The 25,664-nt window shown below is 42.1% G+C and overlaps 1 protein-coding gene across 1 annotated transcript in view; it reads left to right on the forward strand.

Annotated features, from left to right (window-relative positions):
- LOC135523160 (cadherin-18-like) overlaps positions 1-24,266 on the forward strand; it is a 217,440-nt gene extending 193,174 nt beyond the window's left edge. Inside the window, exons 10-12 of the mRNA XM_064949884.1 lie at positions 2,418-2,535; positions 14,507-14,761; positions 23,434-24,266. Coding sequence (XP_064805956.1) covers positions 2,418-2,535; positions 14,507-14,761; positions 23,434-23,969 — 909 coding nt within the window. The 3' untranslated portion in view covers positions 23,970-24,266. The remainder of the gene's footprint in view (positions 1-2,417; positions 2,536-14,506; positions 14,762-23,433) is intronic.
- The last annotated feature ends 1,398 nt before the right edge of the window (positions 24,267-25,664 follow it).

Consider the following 25,664-nt stretch of genomic DNA (forward strand, 5'->3'; position numbering starts at 1 on the left):
GTTTCTTCCTACATTGATAAAGTTTGATCATAAAGTTACTGGTCTTCTCCCCCATATCAAACATTTGGATTCAGGAGGCGGGATAGAGGCAGGATAATTAAGGTATTTTTGTGAAATCACAAAAAGCCTTATGTTAATGCACCAATGGTATCGTCTTATTCCTCTACCTAATTTAAATAGGTACCGCCTTGTAACAAACATTGCAGCAGGCGTGTTCGCAGAGGGGTGTGGTTTACATAGCTAGGTAGCTAGTCTACTAGTGCTAAAATATAATTAGAGGTTTACTCTATTCATTCAAGGCAAATATACTTATAGATTTCTGCTTCATTTGTGTCTGGTGTTAGCTAGTAACTGGCCAGCTAGGGAAGAGTTGTCCAAAACTCTGAAGCAGTCATTACATCAAGAGACATGCCAAACGGAAAAGTTATACAATCTTATTGACATCCTCGATAGTCATGCTCCAGTATACAAAATCATCTGATAGTCAGTATACATATTTCATGACAAGTACGCTGACTACACCCTGTAAAGTTGTAACTGAAATTCTCCAAGATGAACTGGCTAGCTTGATAAACAGTGCTGTCAACTAAATTTGGGCTAGCTAGCTAAATTATACAGCCAACGTTTTGTCTATATTGACGCTAATACAATAACCAAACAGTTGCATAAAAAAAGCTATTTTGCATGCGAATCAGAATGAGAGTTTGGGACACTTAAAATTATGGACAGACGTAAAGGAATCACAAAACACATTTCACGGGAAAATGTTTACAGTATAGGGGAAACTTGGTAATGGGGAAAACTTGGAGACATTTTGCGGTTGAGTTGGTTAAATCTTCCTAAAAGTCACAGAAGATGCAACGATGGACATTTCAAAATGCTGAATTTTGGCACTAGCTCGTCTTTATCCATATACAAATCCGATTTATTGAATTCTCCATGTGGTCTATATTAAAGGGCACTTTCATTTCTATACATACTAGGCTTTTACAAATTCCATATTGGTGCTCAATTTCTACTTAAAATATCAAAGGGACACAAAATGCACTCTTTTTGTGGAACAACCCAACTACACTCAAATTCATAGACAGAGCTATGGATGCAAGGACTGACCATCCTTGATATCAAAAATATAGTTTTGCGGCTATATAGTGTTTGTTTACATTTACTTTGTTTACAAACACGCTGATGGGGTACGACAGTTGAACTAAGCTCATGAGGTATTTATACATTCTTTAAGAATCAGTGGTTACATATCATTAATTCATTTTAGTCCTAAAAATGGATGTAGCAACTGCTGATTGCCCTTAAATTAGTGCCCTTAAGCAGCTGAGGAGCCCTTGTCCTCTAATTCCAATGTAAGTTTCTGAATGCCTTACATGTCAGCAGTTAAATAGGTTGGCAGTCAAAGCGGTAGTGGTTTTGTGCACCTCAAAACATTTGTATACATCAAAACATTACCCACAGAGGCAGGGTCTGTCGGGTCAGCCTTCTCCTGGGGTGCCTCTCCTTGGGCTGGTTCCCAGTATCTTACCAATTTAGGGTAACAAGCAGACAACAGTGCAGAAGGGTCATTTATGAGAGCACTCGTCAGGCCTTTGATGATAACTCCTACTGTCTGCGAGGCTGGAGCAGGATGTTTGAGAATTTATAGGCCCTCAACAATTCAGCTTCCATCACATAAAGAAATGTACGTGAGGACAACAGATGGTTTCCAACGAGAAGTGTTTTGATAAGACAGGGGCGGCATCTGAAATGGCACCCTGTACCCTATATAGTACACTACTTTTGACCAGATCTCTATTGACTCTGGTCAAATGTAATGCAAAAGGTGTCATTTCAGACACAGTACGGGTATTTGTTAAGTACATGATTATGCATGAGGCATAGGTCAGATTGATATGTCTGATGCATGTGATCAGAATAACTAAACAAAATTATGAATTATAAATCCGCTGCAAATGTTTTAAACTGTGGTTCACATCATATTGCGTATCGAGGACTGACATCTGGATGTTCACTTGTTAGTTAAGCATGAACATACAGATGTAGGATCTTAATTTGATCACTCTTTTGTTACTGAGAAGTTTGCTGCACTTTACTGCTTTTGTGATTTACATACATTCACTGAAAACCCACACCAACACAGTTATATTAACAGTATTGCACTTTTCATGTAGCCTACTTTTGACCAGCTTAACCACTGATCAAGCAACATTATGGTACAAACGTTCAAATCCTGTTACTGCAGGATTATTTTTGATGTGACAATAAAGGTCCAATTAAGATCCAACATCTTGTAAGCAGCCGACCATAAAATGTGCATACATTTTGGTTTGCACTGTTTTTAATATGAAGACAGGTCATGACTCATTATTAGTTAGCTATTGATGTTGTTCTTTCCTGATAAACAACAGGTGATTCAGACTATCGCTGCAGTGGATAAGGATGACTTTGCAAACGGCCAGCGATTCTCCTTCTCTTTGCTGAGCGGAATCCCTGTCAACCCCAACTTCACCCTCAAGGACAATGAAGGTATTTATTGCGTTCAATATAGTCTGTGTGCATTTCTTATGAGTTTTCTCTAGCTATGCCCTTTGGCTAAACCTCCACCCAAGGTTTCACATTCAACCACTCAATACCAGATATCTTTAGATACCTGCTACTTGTAAATATTACATAGCTTGATTGTCAAACACATCACAGTTAGGCACTGTTGACATTTCAGGGAACGAAATTTCAATGAGGGCTCATATTATGTGATTTCCTCAAAACATTAGAGTGCATAAAGGGATTGGAATAGAATGCTTGGGACTGTTGTTGTTGTCAGACAGATTACTTGCTTTAGTCCGTGCCTCTCTCTCTCATTGCTTTAGTCCGTGCCTCTCTCGTGGTACTGCTCAACCACTTGCCTTATTGTATTGTGTACCAAGGCAGAGGCCGAGTGAGCAGTGAATAGTTACCATGGCAACTGGCAGTCAGGGGTGAGTGTCAGGGGGATAGATAGGCTACTTATCTTAGCTCTAAGACCCACAGGTTGGTTTCTGTGTTGCAATCATGAGGCTTTTACACTCTCTTCTGCGGACGATAGACCCCATAGGTAGGTAGCCCTGGGAGATGAGAGTTCACAGATCTCTGGATGGATCCCTGAGGAAGAAAGAGGAAGGGGAAAGAAGCAAAAGAAAATCAATGCGATAATAGGAGATAAGGCTGTTGAGCCTTTATAGTACTTTAGGTCCACACCACCAATACAGACCAGAGACGATGAATGTGTCCCAGATGGCACCCTATTCTACTATATAGTTGTTAACCAAAGCCCAATGGGCCTGGGTCAAAGTAGTTCACCATAAAGGGAATAGGGTGCCATTTATGATGCAGACCTTACCTTAGCTCTGTACCATCCGCCTCCTCTGTCCACCTTCCCTTTATAAACCCAGCCCAGAGACTGGATTTACCGTGTTTATCCAAGTGGCACTTGCAGACCCTCCTCACTTCCTCTCAACCTATACCTTCCATGGAGGTAGTTAGGTCAACAACCAAAAGTACTGACTGGTCTGGAGTGTTTAATGTTGAGGTAAAAAAAAAGTGACAAGGGTGCAATTACGGCCTGCAATTCAGGGAGTTCCTTTATGTGGGCATTCCTGCATCTGCAGGAACCCCTAATAATATTCTATTGGTCAATTTTTTAAGCTAGGACAAGCAGAAGGTGGGGCGCTCCAGTACAGTAGGTGGCGTAAATGCATAATAAAGTTGGATGCCAGCCGCCGATAAACCCCACAGAAGGAGGGGGTGGTGTCAACAACTGTCGCTAGCTAGCTGTACACAGTTAGACAGTGTCCTTTGTCCCCGCCTGTCATGCACTTTTTCCCGACGGCGTGGGCAGGTGTTCGTCAGGCGGTAGCAAAGGACTCTGTGTGCTAGCTTAGCTAGGCTGGTACACAGCAGGCGGGAGCAACACCGTCTGCTAGCTCTAGCTCTAGCACATTGTGTTCCTAACTTGTAAGATAGACAGTTTGCTAACACTAGGAACTCAAGCCATTTTGTTCACCTAACCTAGAATTCCTTACACTCTAATGCCGAAAGCATTATCTACCAAGAGAGTTATCTTCGATTATAGTCACAGCCGTGTATATCCACCCCCAATATCCTGAGATTGCTTTATTGTAGCTGGGGATTTTAACAAAGCTAATCTAAGAACATGGATTCCTAAATTCTATCAGCATATCGAAGGCGCGACACGAGCTGGTAGCATTCTGGACCATTGCTACTCTAACTTCCTTGATGCATACAAAGCCTTCCCCCCCTTTGGCAAATCTGACCATGACTCAATTTTGTTGCTCCCAGCCTATAGCCAGAAACTAAGATATGTCTGACAAATCGGATTCCACGCTTCAAGATTTCTTCAATCACGTGGACTGGAATATGTTCTGGGTAGCCTCAGACGATAACATTGACGTATAAGCTGACTCTGGGAGTGAGTTTATTAGCAAGTGCATCGGTGATGTTGTACCCACGGTGACTATTAAAACCTTCCCTAACCAGAAACCATTGATTGATGGCAGCATTCGTGCAAAACTGAAAGCACCAACCACCGCTTTTAATCATGGCAAGGCGACTGGAAACATGACAGAATACAAACAGTGTAGCTATTCCCTCTGTCAAACAAACAAAGCATCAGTATAGAGACAGAGTAGAGTCGCAATTCAATGGCTCAAACACGAGACGTATGTGGCAGAGTCTACAGTCAATCACGGATTACAAAAAGACTATCGCCCCGTAGCACTCACTTCTGTCATCATAAAGTGCTTTGAGAGACTAGTCAAGAATCATATCCTCTCCATCCTACCTGATACACTAGACCCACTCCAATTTGTTCACCGCCCCAATAGGTCCACAGACCACACAATTGCCATCACACTGCACACTGCCCTATCCCATCTGAACAACAGGAATACCTATGTAAGAATGCTGTTCATTGACTACATCTCGGCATTTAACACCATAGTACCCTCCAAACCTGGAGGCCCTGGGTCTCGACCCCGCGCTGTGAAACCGGGTCCTGGACTTTCTGACGGGCCGCCCCCAGGTGGTGAGAGTAGGAAACAACATCTCCATCCTGCTGATCCTCAACACTGGGGCCCCACAAGGTTGCGTTCTCAGCCCTCTCCTGTACTCCCTGTTCACCCATAACTGTGCGGCCAAGCACGCCTCCAACTCAATCATCAAGTTGGCAGACGACACTATAGTGGTAGGCTTGATTGCAGACAATGACGAGACTGCCTATAGGGAGGAGGTGAGGGCCCTCAGAGTGTGGTGTCAGGAAAAGAACCACTCACTCAACGTCAACGAAACAAAGGAGATGATCGTGGACTTCGGGGAACAGCAGAGGGAGCATCCCTCCATCCACACCGACAGGACAGTAGTGGAGAAGTTGGAAAGTTTTAAGTTCCTCGAAGTACAAATCACGGACAAACTGAAATGTTCCACCCACACAGAGAAAGTGGTGAAGAAGGAGCAACAGCACCCCTTCAATCTCAGGAGGCTGAAGACATTTGGCTAAAACAGTCACAAACTTTTACAGATGCACAATCGAGAACATCCTGTTGGCCTGTATAACCGCCTGGCTCTCCAGATGGTAGTGCGGCCTGCACAACGCATCACCGGGGGCAAACTACCTGCCCTCCAGGACACCTACACCACCCGATGTCACAGGAAGGCCAAAATGATCATCAAGGACAACAACCACCCGAGCCACTGCCTGTTCACCCTGCTAGTATCCAGATGGCGAGGTCAGTACAGGTGCATCAAAGCTGGGACCGAGAGAGTGAAAATTATCTTCTATCTCAAGGCCATCAGACTGTTAAACAGTCATCACTAACATAGAGTGTCTGCTGCCAATTTACAGACTCAAATCTCTGGCCACTTTAATACAAAATAAAATAGATTTAATTTAGGTATCACTAATCACTTTAAACAACACAACTTTAATGATGTCTACATATCCTAAATTACTCATCTCATTTGTATATACTGTATTCTATACCATCTACTGCATCTTGCCTATGCCGCATGGCCATCGCTCATCCATATATTTATATGTACATATTCTTATTCGTGTAGAAACCAATGGGATGTTCGTGGGGGAGGGGGGGCATTCATGTTGGAATCAATGGGATGCTCGAGGGAATGCTCACCTGCAGGAATGCTCCAAATTGCAGGCTGCAGTTACACTTAATTGAAAACAGTGGTCGAAATGTGTTTATGTGTGAAACTAAAAATGATGCAAAATAGTATGCATGCAACTGGGTTTGCCCTTGAATTGTCTGTCCAACTTGACATCATGTTTTCTTCCAATTTTAGATAAGTTCACACAAGTCACAGACTATCTCTGAAGAATCTCCTTCTCAGGAATGATCAAATGTGCCTATATATTACCTTTGTCGATTGTGGCTTGATTTGATTAAATTATACTAATAGACTCTTATAAAAATGTGGGTTCTACCTAGAACCCTATATCTAACCCTCTATGAACGCTTCTACCAAGAACAATTTTATCCTCTAAAGGTTCTTCTTAGAACCTTCTAATTAAATCAAATCAAAGTTTATTTGTCACGTGCGCCAAATACAACAGGTATGGACCTTACAGTGAAATTCTCACTTACAGGCCCTAAACAACAATGCAATTCTTAAGTAAAGAATAGGTAATAGGTGAACAATAGATTAGTAAAGAAATAAAAAAAACTGAAAATAACAGTAGTGAGGCCATATACAGTAGTAAGGCTATAACAGTAGCGAGGCTAAATACAGTGCCTTGCGAAAGTATTCACCCCCTTTGGCATTTTTCCTATTGTTCTGATGGAAGTTGAACCTCTGTCCCAGTCTCAAATCTCTGGAAGACTGAAACAGGTTTCCCACAAGAATTTCCCTGAATTTAGCACCTTCCATCATTCCTTCAATTCTGACCAGTTTCCCAGGCCCCGCTGATGAAAAACATCCCCACAGCATGATGCTGCCACCACCATGCTTCACTGTGGGGATGAAGTTGGAGGTGTTGTTTTTGTGCCAGAGATAGGTTTTCCCTTGATTGTCAAAAAGCAACATTTTAGTCTCATCTGACCAGAGTACCTTCTTCCATATGTTTGGGGAGTCTCCCACATGCCTTTTGGCATACACCAAACATGTTAGCTTATTTTTTCTTTTAAGCAATGGGGTTTTTATGGCCACTCTTCCGTAAAGCCCAGCTCTGTGGAGTGTACGGCTTAAAGTGGTCCTATGGAGAGATACCCCAATCTCTGATGTAAAGCATTGCAGCTCCTTCAGGGTTATCTTTCGTCTCTTTGTTGCCTCTCTGATTAATGCCCTCCTTGCCTGGTCCGAGTTTTGGTGGGCGGCCCTCTCTTGGCAGGTTTGTTGTGGTGCCAAATATATATATGCAATAATGGATTTAATGGTGCTCTGTGGGCTGTTCAAAGTTTCGGATATTTTTTTATAACCCAACCATGATCTGTACTTCTCCACAACTTTGTCCCTGACCTGTTTGGAGAGCTCCTTGGTTTTCATGGTGCCTCTTGCTTGGTGGTGCTCCTTGCATAGTGGCGTTGCAGACTCTGGGGCCTTTCAGGACAGGTGTAGATTGCACATAATCTTAGTGGACTTTATTTAAATAATTATGTTATTTCTGAAGGTATTTGGTTGCACGAGATGTTATTTAGGGGCTTCATAGCAAAGGGGGTGAATACATATGCACGCTCCACTTTTCCGTTTTATTTGTTAATTTTTTTTGAAAAAAGTATTTTTTAAATTTCACTTCACCAATTTGGAATATTTTGTGTATGTCCAACATGATGTCCAAATAAAAACTGATTTAAATTACAAGTTGTATGCAACAAAATAGGAAAAACACCAAGTGGGTGAGTACCTTTGCAAGGCACTGTACGTGCACCGGTTAGTCGGGTTAATTGAGTTAGTATGTACATGTAGGTATGGTTAAAGTGACTATGCATATATGATAAACAGAGAGTAGCAGTAGCGTAAAAGGGGGGTTGGCGGGTGATGGGTGGCGGGACACAATAGGTAGCCAATGTGGTAGCCCAGATAGCCAATGTGCGGAGGCACCGGTTAGTCGGGCTAATTGAGGTAGTATGTACATGAATGTATAGTTAAAAAGACAATCCATATATGATAAACAGAGAGTAGTAGCAGCGCAAAAGAGGGGTTGGGGGGGCGGGACAATGCAAAGAGTCCTGGTAGCCATTTGATTACCTGATCACTCTATGAAGAGTTCTACCGATAACCCTTTTATTGTTGAAGGGTTCTTCCTATAACCCTTGATGAACGGTTCCACCATAATTAGGAGTACTGTCCTGGATTCACTTTCTGTCTCTGAATAACCATAAATGTGATGGTTCTTTGAAGAACCATAGAAAAATCCCAGACAAGGAATGTTTCGGCTCTCCAGGATCAGAATTGAATAGCCCTGCTGTAGGGTTTAGTTGCATATTTTCCAGGGTTATTTGCATGTGAGTTTCCAGTACCAGCCATGCCTGTATTTTCTAGTGACAGAGACATTGCTGTTGCATTCATTCCTTTCCTGTGGTTTTCACTGAGTTAGTTCCTAAGTGAATATCATTGAAATGTATATTTTAAGACAATGCATATTTCGTAAGGCATTCTTTTGATGTTTTATGCTAATATAGTGGCCTGAAACTCAGTACATGCCACATCAGTCACATTTTGCTTGATCGAAAAGTGATGTTTTAACTCCTTATAGAATCTAGCCTGAGTGGGGATCTCCAACATTTGGAAATATTCACCTGCAAACTGCATTCATAATTATTTCAGAAAGACTTACATATGAGACTATATTAAACATTTAAACTGGAACAACTATTTTGGTAACGGGTGCAATAAATTCAAGTAACATATTGGAATAGTTTAGAAAAATGTATGTTATTTATATTTGAGTAAAACAATATTAATGAACCAATCAATGTACATGCAAAAACACAGATATTGAAACAAACATTTAAAAAAAACTTCCTGAAATAGAGCTCGCTGGGAAATATGACCATGATGTGCATGGTTTTGGTTCAATGCTGGTTGTTAACACCAACACAGGGTATGTTACACCACTGAGTGTTAATTGAACTCTTTATAGTTTTGATTTGACTCTTGAGTCAACACAAGAAAAGTCACAAAAAAATATACACTAGATAACACTGGCTAATTTGCTGTGTGCTATGAAAGGGACATGTAGCATCTGCAGGCTTCCATTTATTTCAAGAACCTTTCAGAGTTCAGAATAACCGTAGAAGCCACGTCAAGAAACCCACAATTAACTCAAAGGTTCTTTATCGGGCAAGAGTTCTCCAAGGAACCTTAAGAGCTGAGGAAGAACCCTTTTAAGAATCCTTTTTCCCCCCGTGTAGAGTAAGCTCTTGCCTCTTTACAGCAGGCTCTTGCACTACTACAGAGGTTGGGAGTGGATGTCTGTCTGCCAGCGCCTAATACTTCCCATCTGTTGTCGTGAAATCTAAGAAAATTCCTCACACACACCCTCAGACAGACAACCCCTCCCCCCCCCCCCCCTCATCCCTCTCTCCACCCCCAGTCTCCCTGTTATGTTCAAAATGGTCCTCATAGACACAACATCTTGGGTTTTGCATCCCAAATTGCACCCTATTCACTTTATAGTGCATTACTGTTGACCAGAGACCATTGGGGAATAGAGTGCCATTTAGGGAAGGAATAGAGTGCTATTTGGGACAAATCCTATGCCCTATCATTCCGTTACTGCTGCTGCAAACACTTTTACACTTTTAGCCATAAAAGCTAGGTTAAAGAAAACACACTGGCTAAGTGATACGTTCTATACGCTGCTATTGTTAAGGGTGTTATGTCGTCTCTGGTTTCAGCTGACTGCCCATTTCAGCGTTTTAAAACAGCCCTGAAAGCATTACAGTTACTTCAGAGTCCCATTTCTCCTGTCTGCTTGCAACCCCATCTTTGCTGAATCTCTAAAGCTATTATAAAACCTGAATTCCATTGTGTGCTATTCTCTGTTCTTCTCAGAATGAGTAGTTATTATTTCATTATTTCATTATTTCAAATCAAAAAGCCATGGCGTAATTTATGTTGCAGTGTTTCATTAAACAATGTCCATGGGAAAGAGATATGTAAGACAACAGCTGATGCACACAATGCAATCGTGAGTTGTAGAATCTGGGGCTCGTCTCAAATAATGCTGGTAAAGTATTGCAGTGTATCCCACATTTTGTTACATTATCTACATAAAAAAAGATTAACAGACATTGCCTTTCCCAATGGTGATTTCCAATTACTCAACATTACATCCCTCTATGATCGGAGTTTTCTGTGCCACATCATTGCCGTGACATTTGCTTTTCTTCACTGTTAATTATCTAGAAGGCTATGTGTTCAAAACAACCCAGTTATTTGAATAGATCAATAGATTTGTGAAGGCCTTTCATACAGAGGACCTTTTGTTATTCCAAGCTAACCAGCTTGGTAGAAAGCAACGCTGTCAAGCCATTGATATTTGGAAATTTTAATTAGCCTATGTATCATTCTTACAACAATTTACCATTGGTGCTCTATTTCTATCTAACATTTGAGACACGATCATCTGGTTTAGCTTTTGGAGTATTTGTGCCAAAGAGTACTGTAAGAATCCAGTATTTACGATAATTCTTAACTCCAAAATGTGCTTGCTTTGCTAACTTGGGTAAGACACTAAGACATTTATATCCAAAAGCCTACATTAAAAAGCATCTATTTGCATGAGGCAGGCATTTGACGAAATGTGTTATAACATGCATTACAAAACATCCAGTGACGTAGCATGGCATAACATATTATCTGAGCCAGCTAGACATTATGCAATCTGTATCTTTGGAGAAAGGTAATTTCCTATTGAGCTGACATCTGCAGCTTTCACCATGAATGCAGTCTCCACTAACGCGGGAATATTGCCTTTAGTCAAAATGAATCCAGTGGGGATGGCTGATGTTTAATGGGCTCTTAACCAACCGTGCATTTTTGATAGTTTTTTTCGCATTGTTTTTAATTTATTTTGCACATAATGTTGCTGCTACCGTCTCTTATGATCGAAAAGAGCTTCTGGACATCAGAACAGCGATTACTCACCTTGAACTGGACGAATCCTTTTTCTTTAATGAGTCGGACGAGAGGGATTTACTCCAGACACCCGAACAGGCCCTCATCCCCGTCATTTGCAGCAGAAAGAGACAGAGGTTTCGCGGAAGGAGATCGGGGTGCCTTGTGAGGATCCGTCGACGAGTGGCTAATCTGCCTTTGCCAAGCGTACTATTGGCCAATGTACAATCGCTGAATAATAAAGTGGACAAACTACAAGCACGTATATATCCTAGTGGTAGCCTAGTGGTTAGAGCGGTGGACTAGTAACCGGAAGGTTGCGAGTTCAAACCCCCGAGCTGACAAGGTAAAAATCTGTCGTTCTGAACAGGCAGTTAACCCACTGTTCCCAGGCCGTCATTGAAAATAAGAATTTGTTCTTAACTGACTTGCCTGGTTAAATAAAGATAAAATAAATAAAAAATATCCTACCAACGAGACATTACAATCTGTAATACAGCCATGACTGTGTTTGTATTACAGTGACATTAAAAACTGTTCAGCCACGACTGTGTTTCACAAGTTGTGGCAGAACGACGACATGAATAACATACAGCTGGCAGGTTATACACTGTATCAGTAGGATAGAACAGTTGCCTCTGGTAAGACAACCAAGCTGGTCTGACCAGCATGATCTATCTGGTTATGGTGCAGACCAGTATGGTCTAGCTGGTCAAGCTGGTCTGAACAGCATTGTCTAGCTCAGGCCTGGTCAATTATTTTATTAGATTATATTTTTGCCATCGCTGGCCAGAATGATATTATAGGATTATACATCATGTGTATGACTGTGTTGACAGATATATCTACTGTAAATCACATCCAGATATACCACTTAATTTACTGTTTTAACATGTACAGAAATAGACCACATCCATGTTTTCCTTTTGGTAGGTATTTTCATTATTAAACATTCAATGAACTACAAGGAGGGAGAAAAGTACATTGTGCATTCAGCACCACGGACAGAACTCTTGTTAACGGGTATGCACAAAAACATAAGAAAGAGAGAGAGCTCAACATTACATTTAAACTACTCAATCAGTGTGAGGAGTGAAGTCTCTGATGGATATTGACAAGAGCAGTAAAGTCAAGGTATAGTTTCTGACAGCGCTATGCACAGGATTGCTGAGAGGTGAGAGTCAGTAAGAGATGATCTGTGCCTTGACTTGTTATATTTCATCACTGAAAATGTCTGTTCACATACATATGTTGACCCAAACCATACACACAACTTCTGAGATTAACTCCTAATAATTGGAAAGTTTTGTTCATCGAGAGAAGCATAGAATCTCGTAACTGACATTGTTTTGAATAGTTCTCCAATCACTGCATAAGACTGAAGATCGATAAGCTCAAGTTGCAGGTCAGTGTGAGCGTTATCCACATTGAAGGTGAAAAGAGAGGAAACCAACAGCATGTCATTTTCCAACACTTTGAAATCCTCAAAAGGACGAGAAAACTCACCATTCAAAGCACGCAGCAGCGATGTATACTTCTCCCGCTGATCATCTGATAGGGAACAGACTAGTAGTGTCGGAAGGTAAGTGAGATTGTTGGCTTCTACTTGGTGGGTCAGGAGGAGAAATGTTCCATTGAAGGATTTAACAAGGCTGTACATCTGATGTGAAAAAAAGACCCTTCCCTTGTAGTTTGGAATTCAGTTCATTATTGAGGGCCAGTGATGTCTACAGGGAAGGCAAAATCAGTCAACCATTCTTTATCTTGCAGTTGAGGGAAATCCACATATGTTCTTTTAATTTGCAAAACTTGACTTCCGCAGGCCGTAATGAATCATGTCGCGGGCCGCATACGGCCCCCGGGCCGGCCTTTACCCAGGCCTGGTCTAGCTGGTTATGCTGGCAGATCGTTATGATTTCACTGGTGACCAGCCTTCGCTGTGTTTTGGTCACTTGTGACCAGCGTAAGCTAAAGCAAAAATAGCATCAAGTGACATTATGTTGACAAAAGGATGTTTAATTCCCATTGGAATCCAACCAGAGTGAATCCCAAAATCTGCATCCAGAATGACTACCAGGGTGAAAAGGATGATTTAACGAGACTACCTAAAGCATCTAAACTGGAACAACCCTTTCAGTAATAGGTGCAATGAATCCACCAAACATATTTGATTACTTTAGATATGTTATTTATCTTTGTGTCACACAAGATCAATTAATTGATTAATTAATCAATCAGTGTACATGCAAAACACATATATTGCAATAAACAATTAAAAAATATATAATATTCTCTTTTGCCAGCTGCCTGAATTTCCTCCTACTCCACTGTATGATACAGATTGTTAAAAGATTAGAACCAATAGACATTCTGTCATTTTTCCCTTTGGGGGAAGCTTTTTGGGTGCCACATAGAACCCTTTTATTTGTCCCTGCACACCAGGAGGCTCTCATGTAGTTTATATTATCTTGGATCTGGGCTTCAGAAATGCAAGCTATGATCGTGAATACCACTCTCTCTGTCCTTTCTTTATCTTACAGCTCTCTCTCTCTCTCTCTCTCTCTCTCTCTCTCTCTTCCGCCCCCTCCTGTCTTGCTGATAATGTGATACGGCGAGTCTGAGTTAATAAAGCTTGAAGTACGTGTTGTCATTCCGACTGTCAATCATTGTAATTATTCCATAGATGGAGTAGAGATTAGAGTGTGAGGTGGTGGAGGTCTAGGAACACTAGTTTGGTAGCTACTACTTTTTGGTAGCTACTAGTTTGGTAGCTAGTAGTAGTAGCTACTAGTTTGGTAGCTACTACTACTACACTACAGTGCCGTCTGTATGGAGGAAGTGTTTTCACGGTGAAGAGAGAGGAGCCAGTGCCTCTCACAACCTCCACTGGAATATCTCCTTTTATTTCCCTTTTTCCATCTTTCTTTCATGTCTCTTTCCTTCCTGTCTCACCTTTATTAGTAGAGTGGCCTCATGGATGTTCAAGGTGAACTGCTTATTTCGTGGTTTATTGGAATGACTCGGATATGAACTATAACAGGAACATAAAGTAAACAACAAACAGAGTTAACAGGCACAGAGAAAGAGACATTTACCAGCTTGAAATAGACAAGAAGTATGTATGTGTATATCGGTAGACTTGTGGAATAGAAGAATTTTCTATTTCAAAGTGAATGTACATTTGGTCGCTGTCTCCATTAAAAATCCATCTGTGGAAGTGGGTTAGAATGGAGCGCTCTGGACAGAATCCCCCCTAATGGGAAGTGCGGCCTGGGTAGCTAGTCGTCCTGAATGAGTCCTCTCCTCTAATTTGTCCTAATGAGTGTATTTTCTCTCTCTCCGCTCTCTCTTTGTCTCTCTCTCGTTCCAGACAACACGGCCAGTATCATTGCGCGCCGGAGGCGGTTCAGCCGACTGGTCCAGGAGTTGTATGAGCTGCCCATCGTGGTGTGGGATGGTGGGGAGCCGGCGCTGAGCGGCACCAGCACTCTGACCCTGCAGGTGTGCCCATGTCAGAGGAACGGGAGGGTGCAGACGTGCCAGGATGAGAGGGGCCTCCTCTCCTCGGCAGGCCTCAGCACAGGGGCCCTGATCGCCATCCTGCTGTGCATCGTCATCTTGCTGGGTAGGTGTTGCCTGGGGCAGGGTAACATCAAGCCTAAGGGTATGGAGGAGGTTATGGGCCACCTGGCGGGCCCCCCATCTTTGGTCGATTATTGGTGGTGATGATGGATGGTATGGGTGCAGGTCTAGATGGCATCACGTTTTAGGGCATGTTTTTGGAACACCCCGGGGGCATCTTGTCTGAGGGGCAAGGTGGTGAAGGGTATGGGCGTTAAAAACGCCTGAAGACATGGTGAAGTGTAAGGAGTAGAGCAGCAGGAGGCGGAGTGGAGACCTCACAGAAGGAGGGATGACAGACCAAGGGTAGAGGAGGAGATAGGGAGAGAGATGAATGGAAGGGTAAGGAAGGACACAAGTGGGTTTTAGAAAGAGGGAGGATAGGGACAAGGTCAGGATGATGTGGAAGTGGATAACAGAGAGTTAGTGAGATTGGGCCAGATGGGGAGATGGATGAGTGAAGAAAAATGGACTAAGGAGAATAGAAGGAGGTAAAGAAGGGATACAAGACTTTAGAGAGCGTGGCACAGAAGGGGGATAGAGCTGTGTTAGACCTGTCCAGAGATTTTCTGATGCTTTCTATTTCCATAGAGTCAGGATAAACACACTATTTAGGTTAAATTAATGTGTTGTCTAATAATAAATGCTTTATAATCAGAGATCACAGAGTATTCATGTGCCACAGAATTCATGTGAATTTCAGCAAAGGGGAAACGGCACTGCCAAATACCAACAAAGTGCCTCTCCAGAGCAAACAGAACAGTGGTAGGACAGTGAAGAGACTGTGTATAATGAACAGAATCCGCCATCACCCACTCACCCCATCTCCCTTGATTGTCTGTGGACATCGGTGCGTGAAGGTGATGAATATTCATAACAGTCTCACCACGGCTTTGTCAGAGACTGAGGCACCCAGCAACTAAATGCCATCATCACTGTTTGAAGCAAACACATGAGTGAGAGACTGCAGAGTGAGAGACTGCAGAGTGAGAGAGTGAGAGAGTGAGTGAGAGAGAGTGAGTGAGTGAGTGAGTGAGTGAGTGAGTGAGTGAGTGAGTGAGTGAGTGAGTGAGTGAGTGAGTGAGCGAGCGAGATACTGTCTGGTGCAGGAATATTGAGATAAGGTGGGGAAGGAATTGTTAGTGTGATACAAAGCTGTTTCATGCCAAGAGAGAGATTGACTGAATGGTCTTACTGTAATGAGCCATCCTCATTATACTAAAAACACCACAAACACCCCCCCCCCCCCCCCATTTTGCGACACCATAACCTTCACACAATCACATTACACAGTACACAACAGCACAATACACCCTTCAGCACCACATTACAACAGTACTTCCAGCCCCTCCGCTCCAGCTATAAAGACACCGGAAACATCTCCACACTGTTGATCATTTTGTAAATCTTGAACTTAAACCTAAGACACGCAGAGACACTGGATCTGATGCCCCCGTCAGTCCCACCTGCTGTGCAAACTCTTGGGCAGTTTTCCACACCCCGGCAGCCGTAGGTCTGCTAGTCTCTTGATGCTTGCTGCCATTATACGTCTGTGCAGGGTGGCTGAATGACCAGACCTCAAAGGGATAAGTGGGTCGTGGCACATGGGCTCCTCCCACACCCATGGCCCAGGCACCATACCCCCCCCCCTCTCGTGTGGGTCTCAGCAGATGCCAGGCCCTCAGTACTGCAGCGCAAAAATCAGAGACCACTGCTATGTCTCTCCGGCCGCATTAGGAAAAGCTGCAGATCTAGCCCCAAACCACCAGCCCTCCTCAATAGAGCACATGCTGGTAGAGTACCTTCTCAACAAAGCACAGTATGGTAGAGTACCTTCTCTGCCGCTTTGAGTCGGATCCCTTCCACCCTGCTCTCCAGGTCCACCAGGCCTTGTCCCCTCTCCAGGTACAGAACCGCCGCCCTCAGCCAGTGATGCCCCGACTAAAATAAATCCACTAACTTGCGCTGCAGCTCCGCAAGCAGACCATCGGGGGCATTGAGAACGGCCAATTTATGCCATAGGGAGGATGCTGCCAAGTTGTTGATGATCAGCACCCTCCCTCTGTATGACACTTGGACAGGAGCCACCTCCACTTCGTCAACCTTGACCGCACTGCTTGTGACACTCCTTCCCAGTTCTTCCTAACCCACCCCCCTGAGCCCAGACACCCCAAACATCTTGAGACCCTCACAGCACACTGCAACCCCCTTCGAAACTGCGGAGGTGCCCTGTCCCTCCAGGCCCCACATAACAGAGCCTCACTCTTGCCTCGTACACCCTCAAACTATTTCTTGCTCATTCTTAACCAACACTGAGACATCATCAGTATATGCTGACACTGCTATAACTGTCGCCAACCCTATGCCTGGCTCACACACTCCCTGTAGTCTCCTGAGTAACAGGCCCAGAAAGGACAGAATAACAAGAGTGTATAGCGGCCCCGACAGAAGGCATCCCTGGCGAATGCCCTGCCCTACCCAGACTGGCCTACTGAGCCCTCCCCCGACCTTGACCATACATGAAGCCCCAGCATACAACACTTTAACCCAGGCCACAAAATTCTCACCACAACCAAACAAAACAACACATTGAATACATATCCATGGTGCACTCAATCTATGGTTTCCTCCTGGTCCAAGGAAACCATTTAAAAATGTACATTTGAAAGCCTTGACAGGCACGTCCCTGATTATGAACAGATTATCAGTGATTGAGCGTCCTGGAGAAAAACCAATGTCTTGTGCCAATGACTGTTGAGAAGAACGTTTCAACATTGGAGTACAGGGCTTGGCGTGTCTCTCGAGGAGGCTAAAAAGAGATTTCAGCTTGGAAAAGTTGAATATTTTCAGGAATTGGGCAATTGGGGAGCAGGATGGGAGGGGAAGAGAGAGCAGGTTCAAAAGACTGAGGGACGCAGGGGATGAGTTTGAATCTGTTGAAGCTAGTAATAACAAGGGAGAGGGTTTGTCGAGGAAGATTGGTGTTAAATCCAAACATAGTGAGCCGGACACCAGTTTGAGTTCTGGAGGTGAAATGGAAGGGGTAGAAGTTGTTGTGAGGCGCTCGGAGTCCAAGCCTTGCTTTGATGGACATGGTTATGATAAAGATAGGTCTGGTCCAGTGGGAGTGAGATTTTTGAAGTTGGATGGAAAAGATGGTGGGTACTGTTGAGTTGGTGAAGGTGTACCCCCCCACACACACACACACACACACACACATAGTACTAAATTCTTTCTGATGGCAGCCACGTTTGTTTCTGTTTGATAAGCAGAAATGGACTAATCCCAGAATACCATTCGCTTTAATTAAAATGCAAATAAACAAAGTCAAAGACCCATTGCCCGAATAAGACCAACTTAGTTTGTTCACTTTTGCGTTTATTACAAATCTTCGATGTGCTTGTTGAAATGTTCGATGTGATTGTATACAAGAACTGAAGCACATGACTTGAAAAGTAATTTGACTCTTTTTAACCAATTACAAAGCAAATTAGTGTTATCACCTCAAAGGTGATCAAAACAAGCCTACTGCCTAGCCTAGCCGTAGGGAGAAAGCTCAAACGGCTTGCCAGATTAGAATTTTTAGTCAGTAATACTTGAAGTTTATACAAATGTAAACACGTTCTGGAAAGAGATTGATAACTGGTCCATCCACGTAACATTGAGCCCCTAGATGACGCCAATGTAAAAACCTAGATAATCCTGTCTAGCTCCTCAATTTAAGAAATTATATCTACAACCTTGCCTCACTCGTGCCACGGTCTCTGCACATGTAGCTGATCACACGCACACACCATTCAATCTGATCATCCACACAAACTACCTCACTTTGTTGCTTACATGACTTTGTCCACTACCCTGTTCTCACTCTCCTCCGCCCGACCGGGCTTAAGCCTATCCAAGCCATAACAACTCACTGCGTTTGACGATTGCGAAATATCTTTCTTGCTTGGCAATGTGGCAGGCATCTGTCGGCGACATGTCCAGTTGTAATAATACATTGACATGATGATAAAATGTTGTCACAGCTGTAGCCTAATTTTTCCAGGTGAAAATACATTCAATTAATTAAAAAAATGAACAAAAACTATTCAGGATGCCAGCGTTTCCCTTAGCGAAGGTCAGCATATGTAATACAGTGCATTCGGAAAGTATTCAAACCCCTTGACCTTTTACACATTTTGTTACGTTACAGCCTTATTCTAAAATGGATTAAATAAAAACATTCCCTCATCAATCTACGCACAACACCCCATAATGACAAAACAGAAAAAGGTGTTTAGAAATTCTTGCAAAAAAAAACAACAAACACAAATAACTTATTTACATAAGTATTCAGACCCTTTAATATGAGACTCGAAATTGAGCTCAGGGGCATCCTGTTTCCATTGATCATCCTTGAGATGTTCCTACAACTTGATTGTAGTCCGGCTGTGGTAAATTCAATTGATCGGACATTATTTGGAAAGGAATAAACCTGTCTATATAAGGTCCCACAGTTGACAGTGCATGTCAGAGCAAAAAAAAGCCATCAGGTCAAAGCCATCAGAGCTCAGAGACAGGATTGTGTTGAGGCACAGATCTGGTGAAGTGTACCAAAACATTTCCGCAGCATTGAAGGTCCCTAAGAACACAGTGGCCTACATAATTCTTAAATGGAAGAAGTTAGGAACAACCAAGACTCTTCCTAGAGCTGGACACCCAGCCAAACTGAGCAATCGGGGGAGAAGGGCCTTGGTCAAGGAGGTGACCAAGAACACGAAGGTTGGAGTTTGCCAAAAGGCACCTAAAGACTCTCAGACCATGAGAAACAAGATTTTCTGGTCTGATGAAACCAAGATTGAACTACTTGGCATGAATACTAGGCATCATATCTCGAGGAAACCTGACACCATCACTACGGCGACGCATGGTGGCGGCGGCATATGTATATATTTTTTAACTTTCTTTCCTTTCCGGCCCACAGGATGGGTTGTTATTGTTTGTCTCTGTGTTATGATTATGGTGGTTAATGCTTTGTATTGGTGTACCTTTAAAAAAAAGTGGGAGCCCACGGCTGGATGAGCGCTAACTATTAATTTACATTAATTTTACCCCCAAAAATATATATAGATTTGGTGACAAAATCATGTCATTAGTGCGCAGCAATACTTTCTCGACTCATTTCTTTCATGATTTATTTGAGAAATACTGCATCAATCACCTTAGCTAGATGTAAAATTGCACGACTAAGACCTCCTTAGCAAAAATGTATAAATGATTCACAGGTTTATTGATTTATCTTAGATTGATTCTGACTATTTTAAGGAAATTACTATTTGGAGGAAAGGGCTATGTTGTTGCCATAGTAACTGAAGAGGGACTAACAACAGTACCTGCCGGGGTACGATATACAAACATAACACACCCACATCAAACCACAGCCCTCAGACAACTCTTGTTTGGGTAAAGTCTTGGCCGCTAGCATATCTTAGTGAGAAAAATTCAAAAACAAGGCCAAATGAGTAAGTGCAGTTGACCTTTAATCAATGTACACGCAAAAAAACAGATATTGAAACAAACCATTCCAAAAATCTGCCTGCAATGAGCATGCTGGGAAATATGATAATGACCTTCTTTACCAAACATACCATGACAATATTGATAGTCAAACAGACAAGGGAGAAGGGCTATGTAAAGGCCTTGATTTTGTTGTTCTGAGCATATGCAATGTGTCTGAGGTAAAACAAATGTTTGCCTCCACACAAAATGACTTATTTTAATATTTTAGGCTTAAGGAAGTGTGTCGGTCGCATACTTTATCTTAGAGCTATGAAAGTTATGTATTTAGATCTGCCTGCTCAAGACAATTTCAGCGATTGCTTTGCCATGTCTGTGCCGTGAGGCAGTCGAGCTGGATGCATGTTTTTCTGCCCCTTTGACGTAACATTGGAGTGAAGTGATATAAATTGATATAATGATGTAGCCGACCACCAGCAGGAGGCAATACACGTTTATTCGACAGAGGACATTGACATGGTCCTCGGAAGCTCTAGATGGCTGTCTTCTGATTTATAAAACGGTGAGAAATCAACCAAATTTGTAATGTAAACATCTACATATATTTTTGTAAGTAATTCTAGTGCCCAATTTCGGGGGCTGTCAACTTAAGAGGTTAGGGGAAACGATTTAAGAACCCGTCGTGACCATTAGGAACAAATCAAAGTTCTGCCTCGACCGAGCTCAAAATCTAGGCATCAGATAATTTGCCATGTTTCAGTAGTTACAAGTTTGTATGTGTAACAGTTTTTATTAAATTAATAATTTATTGCTCTCACGTGCCCAATAAAAACCAACTATGTGCAACTTTTTTATAGCATTTCTGACCATGCTAATATCTTTTTCATCTGAATCTCAAGAGTTCTAAACCGGTTACAGCAACTCGGTTGCTCAACAACTCAGCATCACAAGCCTTTCACACTCTTATCCCTTGATGTGTCACTATTGTCGCTTTGGTGTGATAGTGATGGCATTGGGCTACCATAGGTTGTGTAAGCTGTGTGGTTGTTTTACAACAAAAAAGTAAGATAGGTGGTAAAACAACAACAACATCATTGCTTGCTTGTGTGACCTGTGTGCTTGCTAACACGTTTAGTTGCGTCAGTGGTTCCCAACCAGGGGTACTAGGACCCCTGGGGGTACTTGGCCTAACCACAAGGGGGTACTTGAGAAGATTCATGAGACCATAGACTTACTGGTAAAATGCACATGAGGGGGTACTTCAGGGGTACTCCGGGCAATCTTAAATTCAGTTAGCGTTACACTAACCGAAAAAGGGTGGGAACCACTGAGCTACATGATAAAATGAGTCTGTTTTTAACAAATCAACTGTTTTAGATGGTTGTCTTTTAACCACGCAAGATAAACAAACGTTCAATCAGTACTGGGTGAATGAACAAAAAAAAACGTTTTGGAACAAATGCTTCCTGTCATCACCAGACTGTCCATTTAAATAGACTGTCAAGTTAACATGTTTACGACTGGGTTTGTAGCGTAATGGTTAGCGTTACCACCTAGGGCTCTACATTTTCTCATTTATAGTTTGACAGGCACACACACACACACACACACACACGTATTTACATTTATTAGGTGGCTCTTAAAAGAGCCTTTGGGTTCGTGGAGTGGCAGGCAAGTGACTGAGTGTGGAGGTGTGTACTACTGTGGACGTCTTGCTAGAACGGAGGAGAGACCTGGGCCAGTTTCCACAAAGTATCTCAGAAAGGGTCTTAGGAATCCTGTTAACCTGATTTGAGGCAAAATAAATCCCAGTTTAGAGTAGGTTTTAGGATGATGTTAGACACTGCCCAGACAAACTCTGAGCTAGGAGTAAAATCAATTCATAAAGGTTTCTCAGCTGGTAATCATGACAGTTTGAGGTACCGCCCAGGGCCCATATCCACTAAGCGTCTCAGAGTAGAAAATTGTTTGTAAGTGCTGAGAATAGAGCCATTTTATTCCTACTCTTTTGGGTAAAAATAAACACTATTTATGAAGAATCTTTAGTCATTAGTGTCCAACCTCGTCAACAGATATTTAGGAGACCTCATGAGCTGTCCAAACCAGTTAAGAGTTACCATCAAGCATCTTAATAATATAATAATGCAGCAAGTCAATGGTTCTGGCGCCACATACAGTTGTTTTCAGTTGTTAAAGTAATGTTTTAATATTTCTGTTTTGATATGATCAATGCATAAATACTCTAGACCTACATACAACATTATATCTTGCGGCTTTGACAATGATTTCACAATGCTAATTTCCTATTACATTAACAGGTTAAAATATGTCATGTGCAAATATAAAGAATTGGCACTTAACAAAAGTAGTGAACTATATAGAGAATGGGGTGCCATTTGGGACTCAGCCTATAATGAGAAGATTCTCATCAGCATCCCAGCAGCTTGCATTCAGAGCATCCTCACAGCTAATACTGATGACTGCTAATGTGAAATACTGATTTACAGCTCTGCTCGCTTCTGTGTATAATCAGGAATTCATATGTATTATAATAAAAAGAAGGAATGTTTCAGGGCCTATATTCCAAATGGTACTCTTACCTTTATAGGGAGTAGAATGCCATTTGGGACAAAGACAGAGCTTTCATTTTGTTAGCTGTTTACGACCCAAAACATGCACATTTTGTATGACTTAATACATTACATGCAAACACCACATGCAGAGCATGAAATTAGCATGCGACCAGGCTTGGATATTGTGCTGAAACGCAACTGCTACAATAATGATGGGGTGTTGTTAAACCAACCGTTTTGTTGATGTTTCCATTACAGTCATTATTGTTGTTGTTGACATGGCTTCTCTACATGTCTCATTTTCTAATTTTATCGATCATCGTTCTGTTCATCACTCTCTGGAGTGGCATTGTAAAACCACCATTTTGTTGATGTTGCTTCCATTATTGTTGTTTCTGTTGACATGGTGTCTCTGCTTGTCACGCTCTTCTGAAGCGATCGTGGCTCTGTTCATCACCATTTTGTTGTTGTTGTTATTGACATGATATCTCTGTTAATTTCTCTCTTCTTACAGCGATTGTGATTCTGTTCACTGTTTTTTGATGGCATTGTTGATATTATTGTTGTTGTTGTTGACACAGCATCTGTCCTTGTCTTCCTCCAGTGATCGTGGTTCTGTTCATCACCCTGCGGCGGAGCAAGAAGGAGCCCCTCATCATCTCAGAGGAGGACGTGCGCGAGAACGTGGTAACCTACGACGACGAGGGCGGCGGTGAAGAGGACACTGAGGCTTTCGACATTATTGCCCTGCGGAACCCCGCAGCCGCTGAAGAGCTCAAGTTCCGACGGGACGTCCGGCCGGAGTCGGCCCGACAATGTGGCAGGCCGGCGCGGGGCTGCCACAGTCCCCCAGAGCTGGACCAGGTGAATGTGCAGAAGTTTATTAAACAGAGAGTGGTGGAGGCAGACATGGACACTGGTGGGCCTCCCTATGACTCCCTCCAGACCTATGCATACGAGGGTCAAGGGTCGCCCACAGGCTCCATCAGCTCTCTGGACTCCCCAGGAACACACTCAGAACAGGATTATAACTACCTGGATGACTGGGGGCCCGAATTTCAGAAACTGGCAGAACTCTACGGGGAGGATATGGATGTGGCAGAGTTGGATGTAGCGGTTGCATTGACAGTGGCGACCTAGACTCTCAACGTCTGTCACAACGTCTGTTAAACTAATCCTCTCTCTCGCTCAATCCTCCTTCTCAAATCATTTTAAAACAATGAAACAGAAATGCTTTTGAACTCATTCCAGCTGATCTACTTTTACTGTTGAATAACTGACTGCCCCTTTTTTCAGTTTTCTTTTTGGATCATGGTTCTAATATGCAGAAGAATTTAATCAGATTTCGTGGATGGAAAAATATTAAGGATTAACGGAAAAAGGAAAATATTTTCCCTGGTGTATATTTTTTATTGCTCAATAAAGTCCTGAATTCCATATGAGTGGATATATGTGAAACGGAGTGTCAACTTTTTTTCTGAAGATCCACTGAGTAAGGGTTATCTTACACTCTTAAATTTAAAGTTGCAAGTTGGAACCAAATAAGGTTATTAAGAGCGGTGCCATAGGGGAACCATTTTATGGATAGTATCATACAAGTATCATACAAAAATAAAAAAACAGAAATGTTTCCAGAACCAGAATTGAGTAGCCCTGCTGTAGGGTTTTAAGCCTTTTTTGCATATTTCCCAGGGTGCCTTTCGAGTGCATTTTAAAGTTACCAGTACCACCCATAAATCTGTTAGCTAGTGCCAGAGAAATGCTTGTTGGACTAATTAATTTTCTTTCCTGTTGCCTTTAACAAGTGAAGTTCTGAATGGATATATTGACATTTAAATTGTATTCATGAAGACAATTCATATTTCATAAGGCCTGCTTTTAAGGGCCAGTTTTTACCCTAATATAGTGGCCTAAAACTCATGGTTGACAGGCCACATCAGGCCAGTAAGTCACATTATGCTGAATTGTAAAGTGGTAAGTAATTCCTATTGGAAAGGAGATGGCCAACATATGGAAATGTAATATACCCGTAACCTCCATTCACAATGACTGCCAGGGTTGGGAAGACCAGGATATGAGACTACCCTAAACAACTAAACTGGAACAATAATTTCAGTAAGGGGTTCAATAAGTCCAAGTAACACATTGGAATAGTTTAGAAAAATGTATGTTATTTATATTTGAGTAGTATAAGTTTAATTAATCAATCAATATAAATGTAAAAACCTAGACATTGAAACAAACAGTTCTAAATATCGGCCTGCAGTAGAGCATGCTGTGATATATGAACTCTGGTTATTAACACAAATACTGAGGTTATTTTACAACATTGAATGTTAATTTGACTCTTGAATTTGACTCTGACCCTAGTTAGTCAACTGCTCGATTGTTTGGTTGACCAAAATTGTTTTAATTGACCAGTAGCATATCTCTCTCTCTCTCTCTCTCTCTCTCTCTCTCTCTCTCTCTCTCTCTATATATATATATATATATATATATATATATATATATATATATATATATATATATATTGAGAGAGAGAGAGAGAGAGAGAGAGAGAGAGTTAGATTTGCCACTCTTTTTATCAAAATGTGTTTTTGGGGGGGGGCAGAAAAGCCCTCTCGAACATGTGACCTTTCATGTGCCTTAATAACAAACTTGAATGCTCTCTGTAAATACGAATACAATTGTTCAATTACGAGTCCAATTGGTTTAGCCACAGAATAAGGTAGCAACCTTTCGCTAGCCGTGATTGGCTGAGATAATGAGTGGACATGACGAGAGATGAGTTTGGATTGGTCTGCCATATAGCACGCATCTGTCTATTTGAGTTAG

Source organism: Oncorhynchus masou, chromosome 30 (assembly GCF_036934945.1).
Source record: "Oncorhynchus masou masou isolate Uvic2021 chromosome 30, UVic_Omas_1.1, whole genome shotgun sequence".
NCBI lineage: Eukaryota > Metazoa > Chordata > Actinopteri > Salmoniformes > Salmonidae > Oncorhynchus > Oncorhynchus masou.